This window comes from Garra rufa, chromosome 5 (assembly GCF_049309525.1).
Source record: "Garra rufa chromosome 5, GarRuf1.0, whole genome shotgun sequence".
Classification (NCBI taxonomy): Eukaryota; Metazoa; Chordata; class Actinopteri; order Cypriniformes; family Cyprinidae; genus Garra; species Garra rufa.
Window position 1 is genome coordinate 51,772,722 of NC_133365.1, and position 12,439 is coordinate 51,785,160.

The 12,439-nt window shown below is 34.0% G+C and overlaps 1 protein-coding gene across 1 annotated transcript in view; it reads left to right on the forward strand.

The window, feature by feature from the left end:
- rabl6a (RAB, member RAS oncogene family-like 6a) overlaps positions 1-12,105 on the forward strand; it is a 27,739-nt gene extending 15,634 nt beyond the window's left edge. Inside the window, exons 4-11 of the mRNA XM_073840133.1 lie at positions 501-548; positions 797-826; positions 3,322-3,374; positions 3,788-3,879; positions 5,034-5,174; positions 6,948-7,053; positions 9,459-9,562; positions 11,694-12,105. Coding sequence (XP_073696234.1) covers positions 501-548; positions 797-826; positions 3,322-3,374; positions 3,788-3,879; positions 5,034-5,174; positions 6,948-7,053; positions 9,459-9,562; positions 11,694-12,105 — 986 coding nt within the window. The remainder of the gene's footprint in view (positions 1-500; positions 549-796; positions 827-3,321; positions 3,375-3,787; positions 3,880-5,033; positions 5,175-6,947; positions 7,054-9,458; positions 9,563-11,693) is intronic.
- The last annotated feature ends 334 nt before the right edge of the window (positions 12,106-12,439 follow it).

Genomic DNA, 12,439 nt, shown 5'->3' on the forward strand with positions numbered 1-12,439 from the left:
GTAAAAATTATTATCTTGTTTTTAGTAAAAACAAGTCAAAATGAACTGAGTTTTTGCTTAAAACAAGCAAAATGGGGTAAGAAAAAAAATCTTATTTCAAGCAGACAGCTAGATTATTTTTCCTACCCCATTGGCAGATTATTTTGCTTGTTTTAAGCAAAAACTCACCTAATTTTGACCTGTTTTTACTAAAAACAAGCCACTCATTTTTACTCGTCTAGAAAATCCTTCCTGATTCAAGAATTTTTAGATATTTTGGCTGGAAACAAGACAAAAAAATAGGAAAGAAAAGCATTTTTTGCAGTGCAGCGCTGGTTAGGTGGTCTTTTGTTGAAGGGAAGTGGTTTATTTTCAAAGATCTTGCCAGTGATCTGCTCACTTATAGAAATAGACCACACTGTCAGAAAAGAGAAATGTTTGGTCATCTTTTGTGAAGTATTAGAACCTGTTGACAATATTTCTCACTCTATTTTGTTCTCACTTTTGCTTTTTCCCCACAGCAACAGATGATGTAGTGAAAGTTGAAGTCTGGGATGTGGTGGATAAAGGTGAGTCTTTAGAAAGCACTCTAAGACTAATGACACACGTACTAGTACTAGTTTGTACAAGTTAGCCAGTGCAGCTATTCAGTATGTGATCTTTGCAGAGAAATAATCACTTTCATCTGAATTATATTATGTTTTGTCTGAAAAGTGCAAACCTATTGAAATGGGAATTCAGTGTGTTTTCAGCTATATCTAAAGGTGACAATGCAGTGTTATTTTACTTCTTTTTTGTGGTCTGCAAATACTCAAAGGGCAAAAGCTTCCTGCTCCAGAAGGTGTAGGTGAGAACCAGTCATCTAGTAGTCAAACATTAAACAGTGTGTGTGTGTGTGCTGTGATCCTCACCTCTCTTCTTTTACTATAATACTGTGCTCAGAATAGACATTATGTTCAGTAGCCTGTGCTATTTTTAGACCTGAGTGTGGACTTACACTACTGCCCAAAAAGTTTTCTAGTTTCTTATGCCTATCAAGGCTGTGTTCATTTGATCAAAAATACAGAAAAAAAATAATATTGTGAAATTATTACGATGTAAAACAATAATTTTCTATATTAATATACATTAAAATTTTATTTGTGTCTGTAATTAGTAAGTTGAATTTTCAGAATCATTACTCCAGTTAGTCAGTGTCACATGATTCTTCAAAAATCATTCTAATAAACTGATTTAATAATAGTTGTGCTGCTTGTACAGAATATTTTTTGGAACCTTTGATACTTTTTTTAGGATTCTTTCATCAATAAAAGGTTAAAAAGAATATAATTTATTTAAAATAGAAATGTTTTAAAACAATATACACTACTGTTCAAAAGTTTGGGGTCAGTATATTTTTATTCTTTCTTTTTTTGAAAGAAATTAATACATTTATTCACCAAGGATGTGTTAAAGTAATGAAAAATGGTAGATTTACATTTTTGCAAAAGTTATATTTTAAATAAATGCTGTTCTTTTTTAACGTGTTATTCATCAAAGAATCCTGAAAAAAAGAATCACAGGTTCCAAAAAAATATTTTCCAGCATTGATCGTTCCAATAATAAATCAGCATATTAGAATGATTTCTGAAAGATCATGTGACACTTAAGACTGGCGTAACAGCTGATGAAAATTCAGCTTTGCATCACAGAAATAAATTCTGTTTTAAAGTATACTAAAATAAAAACCATTATTTATTTTGTAAAAACGTTTTGTAATATTACCGTTTTTTTTCTGTATTTTCGATCAAATAAATGCAGCTATTATGAGCATAAGAGACTTCTTTAAAAGACATTACAAGTCTACTGATCCCAAACTTTTGAGCAGTAGTGTACTTAAAATGAGATGATCATGTCTCTCCTACAGTATTTTTTATTTTAATAGGGGGCATGTGATATGTTTCATTTATAATGGATCACATTTTATTTGTTTTTAAAATTGTTGCCATAATGATCTGAATGATGAGCTTTTATTTCAAACAGCCCCCTTTTAAAAGTTTGTGAATTAGGAATTCAGTTCATTTTCCAGCTTGTGGTTGAAATTGTGATTGAACAACAGTACTACTTATAAACATACCTGTGTTTTCTATTTACACTCTTTGTGAATAAGTAGTTACTGCCTGCAAAAATTTACCATGGCAGCTATAGTGCTCATCAAAATACCATATTATAGGTGTTGTAAAAAATGTGTCTTTAGCCACCACCGTAATCAAAAAAATAAAAATGTGAGAAAGATTGGACTTGGACACAGAAGGAGATCAAATATGAGTTTATGATGGTTTTATAGTAGAAACAATATCTATGTTAGTATAGTAACTGTAGGAGTAAACTGTGGTTACCATGAAAATATTTGCACTAGGAGCAGCTGCTGTTGATTCAGGTTTGCTGTAATTACTTTCTATCTGCTTTTGCCTTTTTTTAAGATTATGCACATGTAAATATTGAAATAAGATATTATCCTAATGTGGGTTAATGTGATACTGAATAATGTGGTTTTTGGGAAAAAGGGTAGATGTGTTTCTACAAAAAGGATTTTAAAAGTAATGCATCAAGCAGCATTCTGTTTATTGAATTGTATGTATGCCTTAGTTTGATCTCTTTAAAATATATAAAATATTCATACATATTCATATATATTTGTGATCCTGGACCACAAAACCAGTCATAAGACAATATTTGGCCAAGATACAACTATTTCAAAATCTAAAGTCTGAGGGTGCAAAAAAATCTAAATACTGAGAAAATCGCCTTTAAAGGTGTCCAAATGAAGTTCTTAGCAATGCATATTACTAATCAAAAATTAAGTTTCAATATGTGTACAGTAGGACATTTACAGTACAAAAAAATCTTTGTGGAGCATGATCTTTAGTTAATATCCCAAAGATTTGCTACAAATATACCTGTGCTACTTTTGACTGGTTTTGTGTTCCACTGTTCCACAGTAGAGCATTAAAATTACAACACCAAGGTCATAAGTTTTGATTGTCTGGGAATGTTTAAACTGATAAAATTGCATCTGCCAGATGCAACTAAATTACTAGTATTACTAATAACTGTAATACTTTACTTTTGGATTGCTGTGACAGAGAATATGTTTAGGATACTCAGGATTCCAGTGGTGTCACTACAATGTGTAAAAATTCAGGGCAACTTATGTAAGATGATAGCAAAATTTTAGTTTGGCTGCTTTGGTGGTACTGGATGGGTAAGCATATGAATATTACTCTTCTTGTATCTCAGACTCACAGTTAGTGAAGTACTGCCACGCTAATTGTAATATCCGTGTTTCTCCAACTACTGCAGGGAAAGGGAAAAGACGCGGAGAGAATCTGAAATTGGAAAATGAACCTCAGGAGGTATTTATTGCACAAACAAAGGTAGTTACACTACTGTTGAAATGTTTGGGGTTGGTAAGATCTTGTAAATGTTTTATGCAGAACAAGGCTGCATATGTTTGATCAAAAATGTAGTCAAAATTTTGAAATATTATTAGTTTAAAACAACTGTATTTTTATTGTAATATATCTTAAAATATAATTTATTCCTGTGCAAAGCTGAATTTTTTTTAGCATCATTACTCCAGTCTTCGGTCACATGATCCTTCAGAAATCATTCTAATATGCTGATTTGCTCAATAAACTTTTTTTTTTTTAAAGAAAAACTTACTGACTACAACCCTTTTTAACTGTAGTGTAATTCTACTATGTTCATTCAGCTGGAAACGAGCTGTAATTTGTGTAATCTTGGTCTTATTTTGCTCTGTGTGCAGTCGGAAACAGAGATGGCTCTTGATGCAGAGTTCCTGGATGTTTATAAGAACTGTAACGGCGTTATCATGATGTTCGACATCACCAAACAGTGGTAAGGAATCTTCCTTTCCATCTGATTTGCCCCACATCCACTCTCTCCGAAGCCCTCATTCATTTTCCATCTCCTTCGCTCCATTCCCACCTTTGCGTCCCTTTTTTTTTGGTCTGACAGCTATCCGTGGTCAGGATCAGGTGCCAGAACTGGGCATTGGGTTGCAGCGGGTCATTGAGCATCTCTTTCTCAGTAGAGTCGAGGAACAAAGAAAGCAATGAAACCAATACCAATGTCTCTTAAAGGTTCTAACTCTGTTTATCTCTCAGCTCATTGGATCTGCCTTGCATTGCCAGTGGGTCTTTGTGTTTTTGACTCAAGCACACCATCGCAGGTGTCCCTTTTTTGCAAACCTGAGCTCTGCTTTATTGATAGGGCTGAGTTTTTGCTTTAACAACAGCTTTTTTGCTCCTGGGATCCTGGGAGTACATTTTTAGTGTTTAATCAGTGCCCCATTCTTCGTACATTGCTTAACAATATTGATCTAACATAAAACATCTTCTAGTTGTGATGATTCCTAGCCGTCTTAAAGTGATAGTACACCCCAAAATAAAAATTCTGTCATTTGCTCACCCTCAAGTTGTTCCAAACTTGTATGATTTTCTTTAGTCTGTTGAACACAAAAGAAGATATTTTGAAGAATGTTAGTAACCAAACATTTGACATTTCATAGTATTTTTTTTCCAGACTATGCAAGTCAATTAAGTCGGCTACTTCTATGTATAAAAAATGGGGCTCAGCTGACTAAATGAATGTCAGCTATGATCTTGGTCTATGCAATCTTGATTTTTCTGGTCAGAATCATTTACCAGGTAAAGGCAGAATTACCTTGATTATTTTTCAGCTTGTTTTTTACGCTGCTGTCAGGCAACTATAGACGAACACACAATAAGATGTATTTATTGCTTTGCTTTTTGATGCTGCTTCTATTTTTAGATATAGATATGTTTATAATGTATAAACATATACACTATGTTGCCAAAAGAATTTGACTGGTCTGCGGAAAGCCAAGTCCTAATCCCAGCTGAACACCTCTGGTGTGCAATATAGTGTATCTATATCTAGAAGATAATGTATGAAATTTTGCAATACACAAGGAAATTAAAATGTCAAGCTATGTTTCATATGAATCACAGACTTTGTTTTTGCCGCAGGACGTTCAACTACATCCTTAGGGAGTTGCCAAAAGTGCCGACACACATCCCAGTGTGTGTCCTGGGTAACCAGAGGGACATGGGCGAGCACCGGGTCATCTTACCTGACGACATCAGAGACTTCATCAACAGTCTCAACAGGTGAGCAGTTCAATATTAAACCTCAAAACAATGGGCTTACCAGCCCTCTAAGGCCAACTCCATGCTTGAAGTAGAGTCCTGTGAAAAATGTTTCAAACATTTCCCAAAATCTGTTTTATTTTTTTCCCAATCACTTTTTCCATTTTTCTGGATTCTGTTTTAATGGTTAAATTAAATTCTAGTAATAAAAAAGCATGACTGAATAATTCAAATCACAAAACATATGCAATTTAACATTTTAACAAACATTGAATTGTTAAGCGAATCCGTTTAGTTTTTCCCCAAATTCTGTGTTTTCCATTTCTATTTTTCTATTTTTTTTTCTGTTTTAATGGTTTGATTAAATTTTACAACTCAAAAAGCATGTCTAATAAATTGAAATAATGAAACATTTTGATGAGGATTTTTTTTACCACCAGAAATTCTGTTGTTTGTTTTAATTTTTTTGGATTTAACACAAAATTATCATCAAAATCTACGCTAATCAAATAAAGGCATGCAACATTAATAGTTGAGTTAATATTTTTAGATGTAATCAAATTAAAAATAAACAGTTCAAAGAAATGTTGCTGCACAACATTGGTTTACTGTCAAGATTAAAACATGAAAGAAAAAGTCATATAATAATTTATTAATGTTATTACTTTAAGTGCATTTTACTCTACAATAGTAATGTATTTCTGTCACAGTTTCTTCAAGTTAAGCCAGAAGTTTACAGATCACTAAAAAACTATTAACTTTTTTCAGTAAGCCAGTCTACAAATTGAAAAGCATTTTAACAAATTAAAACCACACACTTTATCCTAAAAGCTTTTCTGTCTACATCAGGGATGGGCAACTACGGCACAGTTTAGCTCCAACCCTGATCAAACACACCTGAACCAACTAATCAAGGTCTTCAAGTCAAAGCCAGTAGAAGGCAAGCCTGCGACCTTTAGCCAAAAAAATCTAATGGCTAAAGCTAATGCTTCTGGTTTGGGAAAGTAGACCAGAGGCCATTTTCTTTGAATGGATGTCAATGAAGACAGACTTCACTACACTGAATAAACAGCTTTTTAGAGAAAACAGCTTATCATTTGATGAATCGACCACCTATCGGCTAATTTTCAACATGTTATACACTAAACAATACTTTTGGATCTAACTATTTTTAGAGTTTACACCGAAAAACATGCCGTTTTATAAGAGAAGTCTTTGTAAGAGAAGGCTTTTTGCGACAGGTGAGATTCAGTTTTTGGCACTTCCCATTCGTTCCTATGGTATAACCATAAACAGCAATTGTGTTGCACAACTCTGAACTGAAATTCAGTGACGTCAAGGCACATATGATCCAAGATGTTATGCTTTCTCCAATAGTAAGTAATACAGACCCTCTCATCTCCCAATAGTAAGAAAATCTCTGTTTAAGATCACTAGAAATCTACAGGCAGGTGTGTTGATTAGGATCGGAACTAAACTCTGCAGGACAGTGGCCCTCCAGGACCCAAGTTGCCCATCCCTGGTCTACATGATCTGACCTTGAAAAATGAAGTCTCTTTGCCCATATGAAACAATTCAGTATTTTATGCTAGCAATAGAAATAACAAGCATTTCAAAAATACTGTGAAGATCTGTCTTTTATGTATAACCTACATAAAAAAAGTTACTGACAAGTTTTTTTTTTCATAGTTAAAAAAGACTCCAAATATACCATGCAAAGCTCTTATGAATAATGTATGTCTGTCACGTATCAGCCAACTTTTCCCTAATCCCATAATCCTTTTTTCATTTTAGACCTCCAGGCTCCTCCTATATCCACTATGCTGAGTCCTCCATGAAAAATGGCTTTGGTCTCAAATACCTCCATCGCTTCTTCAACATCCCATTCCTGCAGCTGCAGGTCAGATGAAACTCTCAAAGTCAGAGATAAATGTTTGTTTTTGAGTTAATGTGTCATTTCAAGTGGAATTGTCATATATCTTACTTTTTTACAAATTTACAAATAATGCACTCACCCCCATTTAATCCAAGATGTTCATGTCTTTCTTCAGCCGTGAAGAAATTATGTTTTTTGGGGAAAACATTTTAGGATTTCTCTCTATATAATGGATGTCTATGGTGCCTGCAAGTTTGAACTTCCAAAATGCAGTTTAAATGCAGCTTTAAAGGGCTCTAAACGATCCCAGTTGAGGAAGAAGGGTCTTATCTAGCAAAGGGATTGGTTATTTTCTAAAAGAAAATTACAATTTATATACTCTCTAACTGCAAATGCTTATCTTGGTCTAGCTCTGCATTAACTGTGTGTATTCCTGTTTATGACAGTTAGGGAATGTCAAAAAACTCCCATCTCATTTTCTCCTCCAAATTCAAAATCGTCCTACATTGCTGTTTACCTTATTTTGTAAAGGGCATTTGACCTTCTTTGCATGTTCACTTTGTAAACGCTGGGTCGGTACTTCTGCAGCGATGTAGGGAGATATTGAAGTTGGAGGAGAAAATGAGATGGGAGTTTTTCGACATACCCTAACCGTTATAAACAGGAATACACAGTTCACACTAAACCAAGACAAGTGTTTGCTGTTAAAAAGTATATAAATTGTACATTTATTTTTAGAAAATAACCAATCGTTTCGCTAGATAAGACCCTTCTTCCTCAGCTGGGATCATTTAGAGCCCTTTGAAGCTGCATTTAAACTGCATTTTGGAAGTACAAACTCGGGGCCACCATAAATTAAAGAGCACTCAGTAGGCAGCTGTGGATCACCAGGGGCAGATTTGAGCACCCCTGCTTTAGCAGTACCTTTAAAGCAGTGTTGTTTTTGACAACCATCTTAGATTTAGTCTTAGTCTTAGTCTTTTGGACTAAAATGGTTATTAGTTTTAGTCAAATTTTAGTCACTTCTATTTGTGATAGTTTTAGTCCAATTTTAGTCGACGAAAAGTCAAGAAAGTTTTAGTCTAGTTTTAGTCGACGAAAAGTCAAAAAGGTTTTAGTCAAAAAAAGGGGAAAAAGTAGTCTCTTAAGAAATTAATGTAGGTCAGTAAGTATTTTGCTGTTGGGTAGTGTCACTTATAAGTTCTGAAAATAGCAGATCTATAGTTCAACACAATGTGAGCTTCCGGATCGACTATTTTTACCAATAATTACAATAATGAAGGAATGTTTTAAAACATAAAAGACAAACAAGGATGGAATGCTAAAACGGCTTGCCATAGCGGCAGATATTTTCCGGTTTTAATTGGCATGCACAATAAGCAGAAATGTCATGCATTTTAAACGCCTGACGGACCACCCACTAACATTTTCGTCTATTCTCGTCTCGTCAACGAAAACTCACACACGTCTCGTCATGTTTTAGTCTTCAACGAGCCAATTTTATCTCGTCAATGTCTCGTTATCGTCATGGAAAAAAGTGGCGTCAACGAAATGATTTCGTCATCGTCATCGTTGACGAAAACAACACTGCTTTAAAGTCCTTCCTTTATGTGTATTCTCATTATGTGTCTCTTGAGACTGGCTGAATAGCATTAATTAATAAGGTAGGTTGAAATTAGCCCAAGGATCAATGGCGACTGCTGTGTCTTAAGTGTCAGCATCTCTTCCTGAGGTTACTCCACAGTCAGTAGGTTGCAGGACTGGTTTCAGTTGAATGTATTTTAATGATCCTATTAGAGAAATGAACTTCTAGTATAACTTCTAGTTCAGTTAACCACTCATACAAGATCATAAATACACATGCAACCTCTATAAGCATATCAGATACCATATCAGGATGATTTAACGCGGTTCTGGTTCTGTTTTTGGTTATCTAACAAGTCAGTTTATGATTCTTTTCTCTGTTTAGATCTTCTCCTGTTATACACCAGTCTTTATTATTTGTGAATGGTGTTGTCAGTAAGTTGTTCAGACTTGCTGCTGTAAACGTTATGGAAATCCGCTGCTCAGAATCAGTCCGTCGAGCACAGCATGTCAGACTCATGAAACTTTCAGTGCGGTGTCGAGATCTGTTTTCCGCTCCTTGCTATCTTTTTCAGTCAAAGTTTAAAGGCCACTTCTAACTTCCATGACTTTGAACAAACTTCTAACCTCGAGTATCAATTCTGTCTGGTTGAAAAGGGTCTTTGTATTTCAGAAAAGGTTAAGCTGCAGGTTTGAAGGTTTGCATATTTCTCTACCCATTGATTTCCAGTCCTAATTCTAATTTAGAAATAAAGCAAGAAAGTGCTTAGTGGAGTGAAAATGAGGTCAGTGTTGATGTCCTGTGAGATTACAGTATGTTTGATGTGGTGTGTTTGTGTTTGCAGAGGGAGACTCTGTTACGGCAACTGGAGACAAATCAGCTTGACATCGATGCCATGCTAGAAGAGCTCAGTGTTCAGCAAGAGACCGAGGACCAGAACTATGACATGTGAGTGTGAACCTCATGCACATACATATAGTATAAGCTCAGTACATAGAGCAGGGTTTCCCAAACTGCTTGGAGTTTGTGAGTTGATTAAAACTTAGAATTAATTAAATCAAATGCGAATTTAAAAGAAGTAAATGGGGCTGTGCAATGAATCAAAATAAAGCTGGTGCAAGTTTTAGAGTGACAAGTGGTACTGTAGAAACACTGGAGACTGGAAATGCAAAGCATTCTTCAGGTTAAGAGTCAGGCATGACTTCCGCGTTCAGGAAAAACATCTATATGCAAAATATTTATATTTATATATAATATAAATGATATAGAAGTGTTTACATACAAATACAAACTGTACGTACAAATGTTTTTTTAAATACATACATATATGTGACCCTGGACCACAAAACCAGTCTTAAGTCGCTGGGGTATATTTGTAGCAATAGCCAAAAATACATTGCATGGGTCAAAATTTTTGATTTTTCTTTTATGCCAAAAATCATTAGGAAATTAAGTAAAGTTCATGTTCCATGAAGATTTTTTTGTAAAATTCCTACTGTAAACACATCAAAATGTAATTTTTGATTTGTAATATGCATTGTTAAGAACCTAATTTGGACACCTTTAAAGGTGATTTTCTCAGTCTTTTTGATTTTTTTGCATCCTCAGATTTCTGATTTATTTATTTATTGAACTTTCATATGATGTATAAATCTCAGTTTTGTCAAATTTAACCTTATGACTGGTTTTGTGGTCCAGGGTCACATATGTGTATTTATATACATAATAAATATACAACACACATAGTATGCAAACATAAACTTCTATTTTGAATCGATTGCTCGCTACTAATTGTTTTGCAGCTCTACACAATTTTCTAAAATTTTCTGTTTTAGTATTCCACAAAAAAGTCGGACATCTAGAAATGTTAAAAGCTGAAGGGATTGCATGTTTAAAATAGGTTAATTTAATCATAAATGTTAATATTGTAACTTGTAGTGTTCTTTTTTTTACAGAACAGTTATAATAATAATAATAATTATTATTATAAACAAAATATAAATTATTAATATAATTGTTTTTTGTTGTTACTGCTATTAATTGTAATTATTCTATTTTATAAGAGAACAATAATAATAATAATAATAATAACATTTTAAATTAAAATAGAATAAAATAATATTAGTAATATCTTAATTATTCTTAATAATAATAATTAATATTATTAATAAAACAACACAATACAAATAAGAATGAAAATAATTATTGTCATTATTGTTAATAGATAATTATATTAGTTAAAATATATATTATTTATGGTAGATATTTACTATTGTTGTTTATATTATATTTCTTTTTTTCGTTTATCTCTTTTATATTTTTAGCGTGACAATTTTACCATTAGTCCAGGGACTGCAGATGCAAAATAGCCTTTAGGGTAATTCTTGCACATTGTACATTTGTGACCGTGGACAAAAAACAGTCAGAAGGGTCTTTTTTTTAAAAATTGAGATTCATCTGAAAGCTAAATAAATAGGCTTTAAGATAGGACAATATTTACAATAATTTAGATACAACTATTTGAAAATCAGGAATCTGAGGGTGCAAAAAAATCAATTATTGACAAAATCGCCTTTAAAGTTATACAAATTAAATTACTAATCAAAAATTAAGTTTTGATATTTACGGTAGGGAATTTACAAATTGTCTTCATGGAACATGATCTTTACTTAATATCCTAATGATTTTGGCATAAAAGAAAAATCCATAATTTTGACCCATACAATGTATTTTTGGCTATTGCTACAAATATACTACTCAAGACTGGTTTTGTGGTCCAGGGTCGCATTTATGTTTTATTGATGTGCGTTGTCCATATTAAATAAACCTGACAATCAGTAAATAAATAAATAAATAATATAAAATAAAATAAATAATAATAAAGATATAAATAATTAGAATTAACCCTTGCTGTAGAACCTCATGAAATGTCACACAGACCGTCCTTTAAACCTGCACTATTGCCAGACTTCAGCATTAAATCAAGTTGATTTTGTTATTTATTTTTGCCAAGAGTTGTCCACTAAAACAGAAATATCATCCAGTCAACATTTTCCGAATTTCATTGCTGTTTTTCCAGATTTCTTGATATGATGGAGGCACGCAAAGCCTATGGCTCTCCGGCGCCCTCTAATGGCCAGAGCCCGTCCTCGGGCTCCCAGTCCCCTGTGGTGCTACCCGGTGCCGCCTCTCCCAGTAACTCCAGCCCCAGTACACCACAGGCCCCTCTCCCACTCCAGACCCAACCTGCCCCTCCACCACCTCCATCTATACCGCACCCTCCCGCCCAGGTCACAGCTGCCCATGTACCCCAGACACAATCACAAACCCTGGAGCCCTCGCCCACAGCAGCACCAGTATCCACACCTGGCCAACCCGCACCTCCTCCTGCCCAGAAACGAGGGTTTATCTCACGCCTGTTTGGATCGTCTGCTGCAGAAATGTCACCAGACAAACCAGGTCAGTACAGAACAGTGTTATCAGTGGTGTAACAAGTCAGTCCTGGGTCCATCTGTAAAATATTTGTACGCCCTATTATGTCAATTATATGATAAAATGACTATATTTTTATTACTGTTTTTTACATTAAATGTGAAGAATGACAGGTTGGATTTTTTGGAGTATGTGGAATTTTCACTTTCACGTTATGCAGTATAACATGATTTTATTATTGAAATTTTGACTTTATTCTTAAAATATTATGACGTCAATCTTATTTATTTATTTATTTATTTTTATCGTGCTTGCAAAGACAATCCTGGCACAGCGGTTTAAAAAATAAACAAACGGGGAAAAAAAAAACTACTCTGGGCATTGGGCAGAAAC